Below are 16,983 nucleotides of genomic sequence, written 5' to 3'. Positions count from 1 at the left end.
CAGTGCTGAAGCTGCACCAGCAAACAGGTTGGACTGCCTGCCTTTTATTCAGAGGAATCTAAACCGTGAAAACAGTTCCTGGTTGGCATCCTGTTTGGGAATGTGACGCAGTCATGTGGCACCAAGTTTCCTACTCCCAAGTCCTTATCAGCACTTAGACAAGCTTAGCATAACATTTCCCATACGTCTACTGCAACCCCACGTGTTTATCTATTTGACAATGAAAGAAACGAGACAAACAATATGATGAAGCATGATTTAGTAGGAATACAATGTTTTGATGTGTTTCAAACAAGAAACAAACAGAAATAAATATACATAGAAAACAAAAGCATGATTTTGTAACAGTTGATCTGTCAAACTGCAACAGGTTTGAATTCAATGTTATCTTAAGACATCCAAATCCACTGTCTGCAAAACACAGTGAATTGTGTTCAGCCATTATCATTTAATCTCTGGGAGTGGTGAGCAGTCAGCCATCATGGTGCTAACCTGCGGTTTATTTGCATAAGGTGTGTGTGTGTGTGTGTTGCAGCTGTTAAACTCTTTCTTTATGAGAGAACTCTTTCTTTATGAAAGAGATAATTAAAGAGGTGATGCTTAAGAATGAGTTCAACATTTATGGAGTTGCCTTTATTTGCCAGAAGTCAGATTAAAGATTATAACAACTGTACAAATAAAGTTACCCCTGCTGTCGGTTAGCTTAGCATTAAGAATGGAAGAAAGGGGAAACAGCCTGTGGTTGTAATCGTTTCCTCTCAGGAAAGTAATTGTCTGGCATGTAACCCTCCATCAAACCAAACACACTTCTTTCTGGTGGATTTGGTTCCCCTTGCTTCCAGTCTTTATGCTACGCTAAGCTAAACTAAGCAGCCGTTAGCTTTAGCTTCATATTTATGTTACAGACATGATGGTGCCATCAAATGCAAGAAAGCGGACATGTTAAATGTCACCCTTAATGTCTAACAACTTCTCCAAAGAAACACAACATTCGAAGAAACAAAAACTGCATCATTTCAATGAAAGTAAGGAAGCAGGTAATAATATCATCTGTGAGAAATCTTTACAAAGATGTGTAGCTAACAAGGCACTTTCTCTACATACTACCGTTATAATATAATGGTCACAACTAACAGTCCAACTCAATACAAATGTCCTTGTAAGTTTGATTTTCAAAGTTAGAAGAACAACAATTATTCAGCAGTGTTCATTTACTGTAGGAGTGGTTATAGAAAGGCTCCAGGATTCGATCGAGGATCTTTGATATTTCTGAATCTGTGAGCGAGCCAAACTCCAAGGATCTAAAAGAAAAAAGAGATAAGTGTTAGTGTCACATTTTTTGTTGCATTTCTGATAAAACCAGCACAATTAATCTAAACGTCTACATCAGCACTCGAACTACACCGAATTATTTGTTGCTATGACATTTACTGACCTCTGTAAAGCTGAAGAAGAGTCCGATACCGCCCACAAAGCGTAGCACCTCTCCGGCATACTGCAGTATGGTGGTGGAGCACGTTACACACGTCTCAGGGTGGATGTCAAAGCAACTCTAGTAGAAGTAACAGAGAACATTCATTAACATCAAGATCATACAAGTCAAGATCATATTGTTCCCAAGAGGAAAAATATAAATATATTCCAGTTGGGTTTACTTACAGCAGCACATGAGCCATTGATGGGAACAAAGGAGAAGCCGCAACAGTCGAGGGTTTTCTCTACGTCCCTTTGAGTGGCCTCGGATTTGTTCCATCCAACTTCCAGCAGAAGTTTCTGTAAAGGAAAAGCACACAGTCTGGTTGTCTTTTCATTTATTTCATTAGAAAGCATAAGAAAAGAACAAGGGATTAACATGAATCACTCTGAATTTATAATTGTATAAATACATTTCACTCAACACATGTGCGAGTATTAATGTTTCTGAGACTCTAATAGGCCAAAATAACTTCATCATAGAACCGATGTAGACAAAATGAACATACCTGTTGGTCTTTATTCAGGGCCAGACAGGCACAGGACACAGAAAACTGCCCGACAAACACTATGAACAGGACCATCATGTACTGAAGGAAGTTAAGGACGTTTTTATAAGATTTAAAAAAAACATTCTGAAATCTCACAAGAACTAATGAAACACAAGCTTAACAGAGCGATACAAGAGTGTTTGGGTTATTTACTTTTCATCCTCCTTTGGCACACAACCATTTGATGTGTGATGCGACTCCTTGTACTCAGTAAAACAAACCAAAGGATACGAAGAAGAGCAGGACCTGGTGGTGCTTCAGGGCGCCGCACAGCCCCACAAAGGCGACCAGGAACAGGAAGACCCCGACGCCGATGACCCCCGCCACCACTCTGATGCTGGAAACCAGGTCAAACCATTTCCCCCAACCTGCCACTCCAACCAGCAGCAGACTCACCAACTGAGGAGGAAGGAAACAATGTTGAGAGAAGAAGGAACATGTAGGATTACTGAAGGGGCCTAAAGAGCACAAGACCAGGGACACAACATGTCAGGAAACAACATGGCCTTCATCTACAAAATAATACCAAAAGAGACACATACCAAGCTAAAAAGAGAATACAAATGACCACAAGGAAACATTAAATGACAACATAGATACAAAAGAGATGGATAGACACACGACCACAGACAGAAAGAACTACAGAAAGACCAAGATAATTACAAAGACACACAAAATTACCACAGAGGCTTATTGTCTTATATTGAGCCTATGAAAGGGACGTTTGATTGTATGTCATGTGGAGGCTCGATTATGTATACCAGCTGGTTGAAGGCGTGTTAGTTGAGGTAAAGATCAACATACTTCTCAAACTAGCCACATAGTTGCTTGCTGATACAATTAAGCATTTTATTTTCATTGAAACTCTTTCTCCAAGACAGTCTCCAGAGTGTATAGATATAGAACTGCCTTTAAAAGTCCCCCCAACATTTCCAGTTTTAGTTTTCTAATAAAATATGTGTACTCTCCGGCAACACAAAGGCTTCCTTTGCTTTAACGTGGAGGCCTTATGCCGCGCGGGAGAAGAGGCAGGTTTCACCATGATACTTTGACTTCTTTTGGATTTGTTTTGTATACAAAATATATTTTAATCCCTATTTGTATAGATTGTTGTACTAATGTTGATGTCGTAACAAAAAAACCCGTCCTTTACGGTGACTGTGCTCTTTGTTTCAAAGATGCACATTTTAAATGATCTGTAATGTCAGACCTGCTTGAGACTGAACATGTGGGGTTAGTGCAAGAACAAGACATTTACATAGCCTTTTAGTTCTATAGGGTTAGTACTATTATGGATATCCCAATAACCAAATCCATCATAACGTGTTATGGTAAATGGAAGTATATTTATACTTTAAAAAAAGAATGTAGTGAATGTCGTGTTATTTGTGGATGAAATAAAACTACATTCAATTAATACAATTAGTTAAAAAGGTCAAATAAAAACAAAATAAAGAGATATGTCGTGTTGTTTTAATCAGAGACTCAGAGATGCCTGAAAGTTTGAATAAGCCTACATTTATTTATGATTAAGCATTTATTATCCTTTCTTTGTGAAGCCAGCAGTACTAGCTACACCAGCCATGAACTCTGTGCCGAATCATTTACCACAAACACCTGCCTGCTGCCAAATCAAGGAAACGACTCTTAATAAACGCTTACATCTTTTAAAATAATGAACAAACGGGTAACTAGCCCAAATCATGATGAAAGCAGAAACATGTGTTGACATTTAAAGCCTTATTCCAGTTAAATCCCCATCGGTTCAACAGCAGTAAGCATACTCACGATGTAAAGTATATTGAGGACGCAGAGAGCGTTCTTGGTGCAAACGTATCCTCCGCAAACCATCTCTGCTCGCCAGTAGGTACAGTCCTTAAAAATAAAAATAAATTGATATATTCCTACTTTTCCCAGGGCTTTAAGGAAAAGCTTTCAGTCTCGAGGCTCTCCGGCTCCTTGTGGCTTTTAGGCCGCAGGTGGAAACCAGGGAGTATTTCCTGAAAACAAATCCAGCTCGCTGATTGGTCAGTCACCTTCATTACACCTGAGTCATATCCTCATGCAGATTATTATTTTCCTATGGACATATTATTAAACTCAGATCAGTAGGTCACTTTATGTTAAGGGTAACTAAGATATCTTTATCTAGTCTTTTCCACTTCACATTTAAAAAATATGTTGATATGTTTTATTGGATATGGACAATATGTTTTTGCTTTAAAAAAACACCTCCCTTACTTTTAAGCATAGGCCTATGCGTTTGAGATAACAACATTCTTGACAAATAGAGATGTTTATGTTATTGTGTCTACCCTCCTTGATTCAAAATGGGATGGCCAACATCATAGAAACACACCTAGAGTATAAGGGAATAATATTCAAAAACAAAACCTCCCAAATGATTATAAAGTTTAATCAACACCTCCCTTATTGAAAACGTTAAAAAGGTAGGATTTATGTAAGGACTGATGCTGCATTGGACTGTATGAGTTTCAGCTGCGTGTTCCCAATAAACTGGCAACTGAGTGTACTATATGTTGTGTACAAATAGTTTTTGATCGCCATCTGCTGGACAAACAGTTTTACAATTTATTAAGTAAAACATGTCTATTGATGAATGAATGTATCTGTCATGTATTTTACTCAATTATCCTCACTGATCTTTAATTTACATTTAACACAGATTGATTGATTAAAGGTAGAGCTGGCCATGGTCATTTCATTGAAATACCAATTTGAGTGTTCATAAAACATTTCTGTTTCATTTGCAAAATAAATGAAGATTGAACAACATTTTAAATTAAATACCAGATTAACCTGGATTTAAATAAACAAAATATCAAATAATATTTGAGTCAACGGAAATCATGAGTCAGCAAGGGCAGACGATCAAGTGATTTGAAAGAGGAAAACCCCATGTTTGTACATGTTCTTTTTATTTTTACTCAATTCAAGTTCAGAGTTCAAGATTTCAAAAAGAAGTTCGAGCATCGTACCAAATGTCAAACAAAATCATAAAAGACAGGTTATGGATACAGACATTCAATACAGAAATTATGTCTTTTTCCTCATTTAAAACTAAAATATCCAGCTAAATGTTTCAACATGCTGAACAACATAAGTACATAACAGCCATCTGGTGAACTCAAGACAAGAAGTCACTGACACATGTTAACTATCTTGTTATTTTGTTAATACGTGTAATAATAAGACCTGTGATGGTTTCTTATTGTATGATGAAATGTGTTCCTGTAAAAAAGCAAAAGAACACGACTTAGTCAGTCTTACCACATTCTGCAAAAAGAAGAAGTGCATGATGTGTAATCCCTCACAGTGGGTTTCCTTTTGTCCTTAACCAAGCCAAAGTGCACTCACGATATCCTGCATTTAAACTGCTGCCATGGTGTTAGTGTTGGTCTCTGAGGTGAGGTGCGTTCTGTCTGGGATTAACCTGACAGGATAATGGAAGAAGAGCTGAATTACGTGACGGTGACTTTCAAGACTAAGGGTAATTCTGCTCATGGTGAGTCATGCATTTTGTTTTGACGCTGTACATATTCTGTCAGCCTAACTGCACCAAGGGCAGCGTTGGAAATAAAACTGTAATACTCACTGTAAGCACATCATTTGAGGGTACTGCACACAGTTTTCACTGTAGTATACTTGAATGTAGAGCAGAAGCTAAAGGTATCATGAACAAAACAAATGTAATTGGATTTATTTAATAGATGCATTTGTAAACTTTTACATGCAAACATAATATGATCCACTGTACTACACTGTACAACTTCATTTAAAACAACTTATATATAAACAGGACTTAATACATGTTTTTACACTCAGTATACACAGCTCCAGTATTGTATAGATGTATGATCTAAACTGAACTAAAGTAGTAGTAAAATGAAATTAATCTCTGTGTGATCTCAAAGTTCTAATTTCCTTCAAACTCTTTTGCATTTTGCAGAGAAATCATACGACATGGAAGCAATCTACGATGAGGTGAAGACATTGGAGAAGAATGTGTTGCATGCAGATCCTGCCACACCAGGTCCGTTATGGATCTAAAGAAATAAAAAATGACAATCATTTGTTATACATTTTTTTTATGAATTGATCGTTTTTTCTGTTCTTTGTAGAAAAGGAAAAGAAAGCTCAAAGATACACTCCGCTTCATCTGGTGGCAGCAGCTTTGGGGATACTTTGTTTCATCCTGGTGTCGGCCTTCATCACCGTCAGAATCCACTGTAAGTCTGTCTACCTGATTACATGGTTTAGTTTAGTTAAAACAACAAGTGAGTGCAAAGGTAACAGTTTCCTCTCTTAATGCAGTCAACACAGTCATGTCAGAGCAGCACAGAGAAGGAAACAACTTGATGGCAGAGAATCTGCAGCTGCGGACAGAAATGACGGATTTAAAGAGACAGAGAGAAAAGCTGACCAGAGAGAGAGACCAACTCAACTGGACCCTCGGAGTCATCATGGAATATCAAGACCTCCCTGTGAAAACACTCTGCCCACAGAAAGGTAAACACATGGTGTCATTGGTGAAAGAGCTTAACTCAAGTTAAGAACATGTTTTAGATTTGTGCTTTACTTGAGTCACTTTTGCTCCAGTGCATCTCAAAGGGAAAACTTTTTACTCCATTGTTATTGTCTGACAGTTGAACTTCAGACAGTTTTTAATTTTTAGATTACAACTTTACAGAGAAAGCTATTTTAAGGAGACCCAATTATCCTTTTTGTTTATTTTTCCCCTTCCTGTATTGTGTTATGCACGGTTTTGTTCATGTAAAGGGTCTGCAAAGTTACGTCCAGGGGGAGTTTCCCTCGCAAACACTCCCCACCCTCCTGAAACGCCTCCATAAGACTCATTTATTTACTTCCGTAACATAATGACATCACTGTGTAACCCTCATGCTTTTATTGGCTAGCGCTCCAACACATTGTACATGATAGGCTAAGGGGCGGGACATCTCTAAGCAGCTACCCAATCAGAGCAGACTGGGCTCTGGTATCAGACAGAGGGTGAACAGAGGTGCTGCAGCACAGGCAGTATGAGAGAAATAAAGACCTTTTTGAACACGAAAGCATGGAGACATGTCTCAATAGTGGCACAAAATACAATTATGATCCTGAAATGAGCATCTCCTCTAAATGTCACTGAAGGATGTAATGCTCCTTTATGCCTTGAGAAAAGTCTCCTTCTAAAATCCCGTTGACTAATGTGTAAAATGCATTGTCACAAAGCTTAAAACAGGGATACAAAATATATTCCAGTCGGTTTTTAATTTAAAGTTAACTTTTTAGACAAACACTAAGTACTAATTCAAAAACATTATATATAATCATAACATACTCACAGGAAACATACATATTACAGAGACTGCACAATGTCTACTTTTATTTTTCCTTCATGGCTTGAGGAAAGTCTCATTCTAAAACCCTCTTGGCTAATGAGTAAAACACATCGTCAAAGCTCAACACAGGGATAAAGAGTTGTTTTCCAGCTGGTTTTTAGTTAAAAGTTAACTTTTTAGACACACACAGTTCTAAGAGGATATCAATGCTACAAGCCTGAGGATTTTTGAAACAATATACTTACCACCAATATATAAAGTTATTCAAATTAGCACAACTTTATTAATCTACATGAGTCAAATGCAACACACACAAGAATGCAGTAATACTAATTCAAAACATCATATATAATCGTAAAACACTCACAGGAAACATATGACATATTACACATACTGCACAATGTCTACTTTAATTTGTGTTGCTTTAAGGTTGTTGTGGACTATTTAAGTGTGCAGTATTTGTACTTTTATTTAAGTTATTTTAAGTTTTTCAGGGGTCTGTTTGGATGTTTGTCATCGCTCGTCTACCGAGCCACTTACTTCTGAGCTCTTAACTTGTTAATATAACCACTACCTTTTATTTCATTTTGATTAGTTTTTCTTGTGAACATTGTTAAAAAACATAATTCATCTTTCAGAATTTGTACATTTTGGCACAAAATGGGGCGAAGCCTGCGAGCTAGTTCAGGCAGTCAACTTGAGCACCAATGATACATGAACACGTGACGCACCTCGTCCCTCTTACAACCAACCAAACACATTCTCCTAAACATGCCGCTCTATTTAAGCTGCCATGTCTTCCTGCCTCTGCCTCGCTAATGCTGCTGCTGCCACTGCTGTGATCACTTGCTATTGCTACGTTCATGTTCCTGCTGTGTTTCATGTTGCTGCTACTGTTTCATGTTGCTGCTACACTCTAAAAACAAATGCCTTGGCTCAACAAAGAAAATCAACGCAACAGTTTGCATCGATGTTTATTGAGTTAAGACAACTTCTAATGAGATTGTCTTAAAGCAACAAAGTTATTTGAGTTAGGGGAGAAGGCTTTTCCTCTACAATCAGAGGTGTTTTTAATTACCACTTACTTAATAATTGGTATTATAAACACAAGTTTTGAAGTTGATTACTCAAAAGATTAAATTGTTCCGACTAGTTTTACCGTATGATTTAAAAGGAATTTTAAGTTGTATGTACTTAATTACCATCATTGTGAACACACGTTTTTAAGTTGTCAACCATTTATAAATTAAGTTGCTCCAAATATATTGTATTCAATAGTTTTTTTTCTTATCTTTTTCATGTTTTTGCCTTTAAAGAAAGAAATTAATTAATTCCACAACAAAAATGTTAGGCAATTCACTTTTTATTTTGAACTGCAGTTGTTTATTTCAACACATGATGTTTCAATCAGGAGAGAATTCATTTTGTTCGAACATTTATTGACACATGCCATATGATAGGTGCATGAACACCTGAAATCACAGCTGACTGCAGGAGAGAGGAGAACCATTTTATAGTTTGTGTTAGAGTGGGCGAGGTCCTGATAATTTATTCCGGGAAATTACTCTGACCTACTAATTGACCTGACCGAAGTTATTGATTCTATGTAAGTTTACTGCTTGGCTCAGATCCACCAACGTCAGCAAGATCTCACCTCTATTAACTCCTGGAGAACCAGGTTCAATTAACTGCTGTTTCAATTCAGACAACTCTCTTAATCTGTTTAAGCGATCCCGAAGGATTTTGATATCAGTAATGAGGTGTGACCCTACCTAAGTGTGAGTGTGGCAGGGTGCAGTCTTACCTTTGAAGCAGGAGAGGAGAGAGCGCTGATGTCTTTTAAGTTGTCCCAATCCAAAAGGTGGGATCAGTTTATTTGAAGAAAAATAGGTCCAAACTTCTACAGGGTTTTTACCTTCTCTCTTTACAACATTATAATCATACTAAACAAAATTATGCTGTGATCATGTTCAAATATGAAACTTTAATTCACAGTCTTACATTTATTACCAAAATTGTAATTTCAACTGCCCAATTCAGTTGTGATTTCTAAATCTCCCGATAGAATTTAGAGGCATTTCCTCATAAATGACCGGTGATAATAAAAAGCACATTCAAACTTTCATTTTCACCCAATCAATTCACATCAATTTCATACCTTTTTTCCGACACAGACGGCGGGAATAACATTCAAAAACCCATTCCTATCCGCATTAATTCGGAGGAAGATCCTCACAGGTGGCGGGTACTAATATTCACAAACACATCTCCCATCAAATCATTCCACTCAGCAAACAAAGAAATTCACTCAGCATTCAACCAAGAAATTTGAGAGATATTTACCAAGTCTGAGAGAACCTTACAGAGAGCTATTAACCCAGCTCTGAGGGCCAGAGCCTACCGGGAGAGAGTATACGAGGGGAACCCCCCCCCCCCCTCTCTCTCCCTCCCAAAAAGCCAGTCTCTTTATGCTCAAAAAACCGGATAGAAAACCCCAAAAACACCTCCTCCACCCAACCAATGAAAAAACCTGGGCATGGCCACTGATGTACAGGACTGGACATATTCTATTGGCTATGGCATAAGACACACCTTCCCATGTTTGTGTAAAAAGGGACATGACCAGACATATTCTATGGCTATGACATAACCACCTTTTTGAGGCCTCAATGTATTTCTCCTTAGGTCCGGAGCCCCCCTCCCTGTGAACTGCTGTGAGAGGAGAGGGAAGAAACTGCCTACTCTCTTATCACTGACACCCATACATCATTATAGGTCTTACACTCAACTTAACAAACCACTTGGCTTTGTTTATACTGTAAATATAGAAAATCCTAAAATATGAAGCATTTTCATTGTGGGTTATACAAGAATATAATTGATTATATTTGATTATAACTAACTTTCGTTTTAAGTATTCAACATACTATGAAGATCTCAACACCCTCTTTTTAAAACGCAAAGTTATCAAACAGCAACAGATAAAATTGTAAGCATACATACATATTCAAAAACCATCTAGAAGCATTGTCATTATGGGTTCATACAAGAATATGATTGATCATATATGATTTATAATTAACTTTTGTTTTAAGTATTCACTTGATACTATGAAGATCTCAACATTTGGCTGCAGCACGTTGATTGGCTGCTGGAGAATGAGGTGAAATGTAATAGGTTAAAGATAACGCCTGTGATGAGCTGATTATATGCAGCTGTGGAGTGAATGTATACACACCCAGCCTTCCTGAAAGAACTTGCGCTGAGCTTCATTTAAATCTTGAAAAAAAAGATAAATAACACAAATTTAAATTGCCCCACAAATAATAAATAAACACATTAGCCATATTACCATGGGACATGGGGACACAGCAAATACATGCTGCCATCACATCGAAGTTAGAGGCCTTGGCATTTTTAAAACCAGTGCCAAATATGTCAAATCAGTAAAGTTTTTGTAAAACTACAGAAACAGAAACTCTCAATGGCCACCAATCTGCAGATCACACATCAATTTTACAAAATATGTAACAAAGATGTTTACACTGCCGACAGTCATTATTTCAAACAGTATGAACACATTTAACGCAGAATGCTTGCTCATTCATTTGTTTCCCTCCACCACGATGGTTGCCATCGTGTGGTCAGATCCTGGGGTGGACCGGTCACTGATGAAGGCGATATTCATGTCCTATTGAAGCACTTATTAAGCATTATTGATTGGGGTGTGGCCAAAAGTGCAATATGCTTCAAAATGTAGCTGACAGAGAGCAGTGCTTTTGTCCTGTGTAAAATCCACTGTGCCCGTGGATTTAATTTTATTTCAAGATTTTTAATTACGTCGCTAAAGTCCTTGAAAAGGTCCTCTTCCTTTTCTCCAAGGTACACGACAAGGCAGCGGATGGCTATAGTTCTCTGCGTACTTCAATTGTATTGTGCTATTTTTGAAAAAGGAAAAAAAGAGAAATGACCTAAATGAATATATTCTGAATGGGTGACTGCCAACAACTTGCATTTCAATGACAACTCTAAATAACGATCCTACCTCAAGAAGCATGTCCTTGATCTGCTTCACCGAGATTCATTTTTAATAAAAAGAGATATCACAATAGTAACCAAAGTATTTTTACTCTCACAGTAGCCTCTACTACTTTGTATCCTCTCACAGAACTATTCACAGTTCAAAGGCTGCTAATTTTGGTCAAACAGCAATTTGCCTACAGTGCAACTACAAGGCTATCTATTTGAATGACAAAAGATGACACTCACCTTAAAATGTCCTTTGTATATTTCTATTTGTCTTAACTGTGGGAACTTGTCCAGGCATGTTAAGTGGGAGTGGACTTGAAATCCTTAACTCAAGGTGTAGACCAATTAAGTTATCAAGCCAATTGCATTACTTACTACAACTTTAATTTAGTTTTAAGTCAATTAACGCAGAAATCAGAGTTCAAATTACACACAATATTAAGTTGATGTAATTACCAACATTATTACGTCAACACAACTTATAAATTAATGTTTGCAACTTCAAATGTTTATCTAAATCAATTAACTCACATTTTTATCTTGCAACCATGCATTTAATTAAGTGGAGGTGAAAGGTCGCCTGAATTCGTTTTTAGAGTGTACTTGCCTGCCCCACCACCACCCCAGCTTCCACCTGTATGCTCGGGGGATAGTTATCTAACCATCACTCAATGTTCTTTGTACATCTGTGGAGTGATGAGGCCCGAGCCTAGACGCCAAACTCAAACTATATGCTGCTTATAATAAACATATTAAGAAACACGTGAGTTGTCTGACTGAAATGCTTTTATTTTGAGTGAAATAAGCTGTTTTAAGAAAGGGAAGGATGATACTTATGTTATATGTAGTAGAAAATGACTATGATTGTGTTGTCTCTTGTCCAACAGTGTGTAAACCTTGCCTGGACGGCTGGGTGCCGTTTCAGTCAAACTGTTACCTGTTTAAAGCAAATAAATACTTCTACGATTGGAAGACTTGGCAGGATAGCCGCTCTGATTGCCAACTCATGCGTGCAGATCTGGTGGTGATTGAGAGCCTCGAGGAACAGGCAAGAACGATTTGATTTAATTTGTTATGTCATGCTCAAATAAAGCCAAAGAGCATCTCCATCTCTGTTTCATAGCCAGAAAATATACTGTGTGACAACTGCCAAAAAGATGATTGTTTAAGAATATATTATGCAGTAAACCATATAGTGTAAATATTGTGTTAATTTCTCTTAAATCCCACTCACAGTTGAATTCTGCATTTTAAACATTTTAAAATAAATCTCATTTATGTATTAATCCTTTCTGCTATGTTTTTTAATGTTCGTTTCTGTCTTTTAATGCGTATTTCTTTGTGATGTACATTTTATTGCATCTTTTTGTATGAAATGTGTTATCTAAATTATAGTTATATTTTATATGACACTTTTCTATATTGACAACTGTATCAAAACATCTAGGAATTCATCAATAACCACACAGTGGACTATCATAAGGATGATAATCATGGATATTGGATCGGCTTGAGGAAGACGGGCATGTGGACGTGGGACTGGGTAGATGGACGCAACCTCACTGTGATGTAAGCACACACAAACACTCACGATCACTCAAAAGCTGCCACATGCAGAACATCATCACCACAGTGATTTAGACACATGTCTTTATCACACACCAGGCCAGGTTGGCAGCCGTTTCCCTCTGTGTGCTGCATTTTGAACTTTGTGTGACTGGGTTTTAGTGAAATATGACACACAGGGAAGATTATGCAACAATCGCCCGGTTTTTTAAAATGGCAGAAGGTGAAATGAGTAAAAAGCAGATGGAGAAACACCTTTCAACATGTCGGCCTCCTTCAGTAACACCAAAGACCAAACCTTGCCAGAGAAAGCAAGAGGGATGAAGAAACAAACGCAACACAGTATAAAAGTAAAGGTGTGACACCAGAGGCAAATGTCCTAAGACAAAAAGACCACTTCCAAAATGCACATTTATTTTACTATACTTTGCCAATTTGTATCTGTGTATTTCCAATATTCACTATTTGTTGCCATTAGATAATGTCAAATTTAAATATTTAAGTATAACTTTTCAGAAAACTTTTCAAAATGTTCTCACAATAATGGATGTTTTGTCATAATGTCGTTCACAACCTGATTTCTATAACACCGTATACCTAAAAAACATATAGCTTAAAATGATTTTGTTCATGTTTTTTTTTGAATTTTTGAACGATACAAAGAGATATCCTAAATTCCCTCTATAAGAACGTTGTTTCTAGTATGTCAACAAATTCAAACAAGAATTTTGAAACCAATGTTTATATATCTAGACCATAGTTCCAGTTACCGATGACCCACTCCCCCAAATCAAGTGGCTCAATGGGAATTGGGGGTGAGGCCTAGGTCAGTTACCTATATAGTAAGATAGTGCCTAATCTTGATGTTCACATTTCAGTAAACCTGACGGCCAAGAAAGCGAACAAATGTATTTGCAAAAACATTTGTCACTGATTGATTCCATGATCTGTTTTCCTTCACCAGGTTCTGGAAACCACAAGATGGCTGCAGAGGGAATTGTGTTTTGAGTCAGCAGAGAGCAGATCCTCTGGCCAACTGGTGCGGAAAGAGCTGCTCAATGAAGAACCGCTGGATCTGTGAAACAAGAGCTTTGATCAAACAAGATTAGGCTTTGGCTATATCATCCAAATGGGTTATTTAACATGTAATACTTCTTCTTTATGTCTTCCTCTCAAAGCTGTCTCATAGTGTTTCTCCTGTTTGAGTTTTTGTACTTTTTGTAATTCATTGCCAGTTCTACAAATGCTGCAGAGTACTCCATTACCTTTGAGATATGGTATGCTTCAAAACATGTGTGTATTAAAGAAAGTCAATAAAAACTATCCATCCAATGTCTATGTGTTTTACTTTGTACTGTGTATGTGTTATAACATGCTCATTTTCCTATACATCTATACTTGTTGGCTACACGTGTACAAGCTAATGCAATGTTACATCATGTTCAAGGTACACGGTCATATGGGTTATAATTCAACTATATGTAGCATTGAGCTGATATTGAGTTGTGTTGTTGTACTGGATTTTAAAAAAGTATGACAAAAATTAGAAACAATATAATTCAATCTAGTACAACTTTAATTAATAATTTTATAAACACATGTCTCCTTGTTTGCTCCTGTTTGAGTAACGTTTACCAAACACTACAGTGCACCTCTCTTTTAGGAAACTTCTGAGCCCTGTTGGAAGAAGTACTCAATACTATGGTCCTAAAATACTCCATTATAAGTGAAGGTCGTGATTTCACGTTGTTCTTAAGTAAAAGTACAAAAGTAATAGCAACAAAATATACTTAAAGTACAGAAAGTAAAGTAACTCATTCTGCACAATGACCCGTTTCAGAATAATATAGTACAGAAGTATTATCTGCTAAATGTACTTCAAGTATCAAATGTAAAAGTATTTGTTGCAGAATGAATCTTCTCACAGTATTTTATTTGTAGGGTTATTATGTTATCCTGTTTTTATACATTTAAGAGTATTTTACTGTTGTAGTTTGTCAGTACTGCATCATAAATATATCATGTGTTTTATGCGTTCAAAGTAACTGGGAGTGATACAATAAATGTAGCGGTGTAAAACGTATGTTATTCATCTTTCAAATGAAGTGGAGTATACGTATAAAGTAGCATGTGATGGAAATACCTAATTAAAGTACAAATATGTCCAAAAAGTACTTATGTACAATACTTGTGTATAACATACTGACTTTTGTGATGTCAACCACTGATTCTGAGCAATCATATGTATGTAGTCCGTAGAAACAAATGGTGTTTGGGCAGAGTGTTCGACAGACGGGAGGAAAGGCCGACAAATTGTTGACAACATCAAAAAAGCAGTATATTCAGTGCTGGAATTGGGCCGGTACTCACCGGTACGCAGTACCGGCACTTCTGGTTCTGACCCATGGAGTACCGGCACTTCTTGCTCAGTACCGGCATGCTGGCGGTACTCCGGTACTCATGCACCGTGCCAGTACTCAACACTCTCCCGCCGTTCTTATTATACATCCATATATATATATACAGCCGCCCGGTACTCAGTAGATGCGTCATGAGGTGCCGAACGGACATTCTCATCGCTCTAACCGCTGGAGTTTCACAGCGGCTGTCAGCTGTTTACTCCTGTCATTCAAACAGAACGTGCTGGAGAGGGGGCGGGGCTTATCTTCTCCATGTAAATACTGTGGTGGAAACGACTATGTCAAAATTAACCTATTTGACCGTGATTTAATAGTAATACACGTTTCAAAATAATAATAATAATAATAATAATAATAATGCCGAAGTAACAACATACTGAAAACTGTTAGTAAAACCATGTTTTAATGCTTTACAATTTACATACCTAGATGCACGTGTGTTGTGTTTATGCAGTGCAACTCCCACCCAGTGGGTGGCTATGTAGAGTGATAGAACAGAGCAGGCACGCCCCCGAGAGAAGGAAAGCAAGTCACGTCACAAATTAGCATTTCTAAAATGTTAGCGTGGATTAATAAAAGTACAAAAAGACAGCGGTTGTCGCCGGAAGAAACTTCAAATACAGAGAATGCTGTGCCTGTGTTGGAAATTGTGTCTGATGGGGAGCTTTCTTTGGTTGATCCTCCTGCTCCAAGTTCTAGTGCATTAGCATTAGCACTAGCTCCGCCGCCTCCTCCAGAGCCTCTAAAGTTAGCTGCTGCTGGCGCAACTGCCACCACCAATACCGGGCAAAGCGATGCACCTGACTGCTGGACAACGGACCAGGTGCAATATTTTTGCAAGACCAATGCATGGCTCCTTCTTAAAGATAAGAAGCTAGGATGTCGGATATGCAGAGATGTCAAATCTTTGGGAATACACACTGGACAAGGACTGAAACTGTCAACTGATTGGGGTGAGTGTGCAGTGTCTCATTTCGGTGTTGACAAGGGCAAACAACAAGCTAGCCTGAGAAAAAAAATCAAAGAACATAAAGAATCACAAGCCCATGTAAAAGCTGCTGACATCCTTACATCTGCTTCACGTGAAACTATTCAACATCAAGTGCAGTCTATGCATACATCTGAATTAGACACCACTATCAGAGTTTTTCGAACGGCATATACAATTGGCAAACATAGCCGGCCATTCACAGACATGCCAATTGATTTGAATGTACAGAAACTGAATGGGCTGAAAGTGGGCAGGGTTTTGCACTCCAATAAAACCTGTGGCGAAATCATCGACCACATAGCTCATGAGCTGAAGAAAAAAATGGCAAAAGACATTACAGAAAACCAAAGAAAACTCTGTGTTTTGGTCGATGAATCTACCACTATTAGTGGTAAAACGGTGCTTGTTGTGTGTCTACGCTCAGCATTAGCTGATGCTGAGCCCGAAACGTTTTTTTGGGAGCTGATCGAGTTGGATGGAACAACGGCTGATGACATCACAAAGGCGTTAATGGAGTGTCTTGGAAGAGATTTTAACGAGGACTTTTTAGGTCAGTGTTTCGTTTCTTTTGCATGTGATGGGGCTTCAGT

At 37.7% G+C, this 16,983-nt stretch overlaps 2 protein-coding genes across 2 annotated transcripts; one reads left to right on the top strand and one right to left on the bottom strand.

Moving 5' to 3' along the window:
• Nucleotides 1-242: 242 nt before the first annotated feature.
• LOC117543181 (tetraspanin-13-like) lies at nucleotides 243-4,018 on the bottom strand. The gene is made up of 6 exons (XM_034211288.1): nucleotides 3,813-4,018; nucleotides 2,256-2,423; nucleotides 1,983-2,063; nucleotides 1,660-1,773; nucleotides 1,436-1,552; nucleotides 243-1,301 (listed from the first exon to the last, which is right to left on the bottom strand). Exons 1-6 carry the CDS (start codon nucleotides 3,873-3,875, stop codon nucleotides 1,227-1,229), a joined length of 618 nt encoding a protein of 205 aa, XP_034067179.1. The 5' UTR covers nucleotides 3,876-4,018; the 3' UTR covers nucleotides 243-1,226.
• Nucleotides 4,019-5,393: 1,375 nt separating this feature from the next.
• On the top strand, nucleotides 5,394-14,318 carry LOC117543284 (C-type lectin domain family 4 member C-like). Its single transcript, XM_034211459.1, has 7 exons — nucleotides 5,394-5,550; nucleotides 5,995-6,078; nucleotides 6,167-6,274; nucleotides 6,360-6,554; nucleotides 12,304-12,464; nucleotides 12,864-12,985; nucleotides 13,947-14,318. The coding sequence occupies exons 1-7, from the start codon at nucleotides 5,490-5,492 to the stop codon at nucleotides 14,089-14,091; spliced, it is 876 nt and encodes a 291-aa protein (XP_034067350.1). The 5' UTR covers nucleotides 5,394-5,489; the 3' UTR covers nucleotides 14,092-14,318.
• Nucleotides 14,319-16,983: the final 2,665 nt, after the last annotated feature.

Source organism: Gymnodraco acuticeps, unplaced genomic scaffold (genome assembly GCF_902827175.1).
Source record: "Gymnodraco acuticeps unplaced genomic scaffold, fGymAcu1.1, whole genome shotgun sequence".
In the NCBI taxonomy this organism is placed as follows: Eukaryota; Metazoa; Chordata; class Actinopteri; order Perciformes; family Bathydraconidae; genus Gymnodraco; species Gymnodraco acuticeps.
The sequence above is the reverse complement of the archived record's forward strand: the minus strand, read 5'-3'. Positions and strand labels throughout refer to the sequence as shown.

Excerpts from the sequence above, each read along its gene's own strand:
- LOC117543181 (XM_034211288.1), bottom strand. The coding sequence starts at position 3,875 with ATGGTTTGCGGAGGATACGTTTGCACCAAGAACGCTCTCTGCGTCCTC. Across the intron at positions 2,424-3,812 it reads TCCTCAATATACTTTACATC|TTGGTGAGTCTGCTGCTGGT; the intron begins GTGAGTATGCTT and ends CTTCCTCCTCAG. Across the intron at positions 1,774-1,982 it reads CCCTGAATAAAGACCAACAG|AAACTTCTGCTGGAAGTTGG; the intron begins GTATGTTCATTT and ends TTTCCTTTACAG.
- LOC117543284 (XM_034211459.1), top strand. The coding sequence starts at position 5,490 with ATGGAAGAAGAGCTGAATTACGTGACGGTGACTTTCAAGACTAAGGGT. Across the intron at positions 5,551-5,994 it reads TAAGGGTAATTCTGCTCATG|AGAAATCATACGACATGGAA; the intron begins GTGAGTCATGCA and ends TGCATTTTGCAG. Across the intron at positions 6,555-12,303 it reads AACACTCTGCCCACAGAAAG|TGTGTAAACCTTGCCTGGAC; the intron begins GTAAACACATGG and ends CTTGTCCAACAG.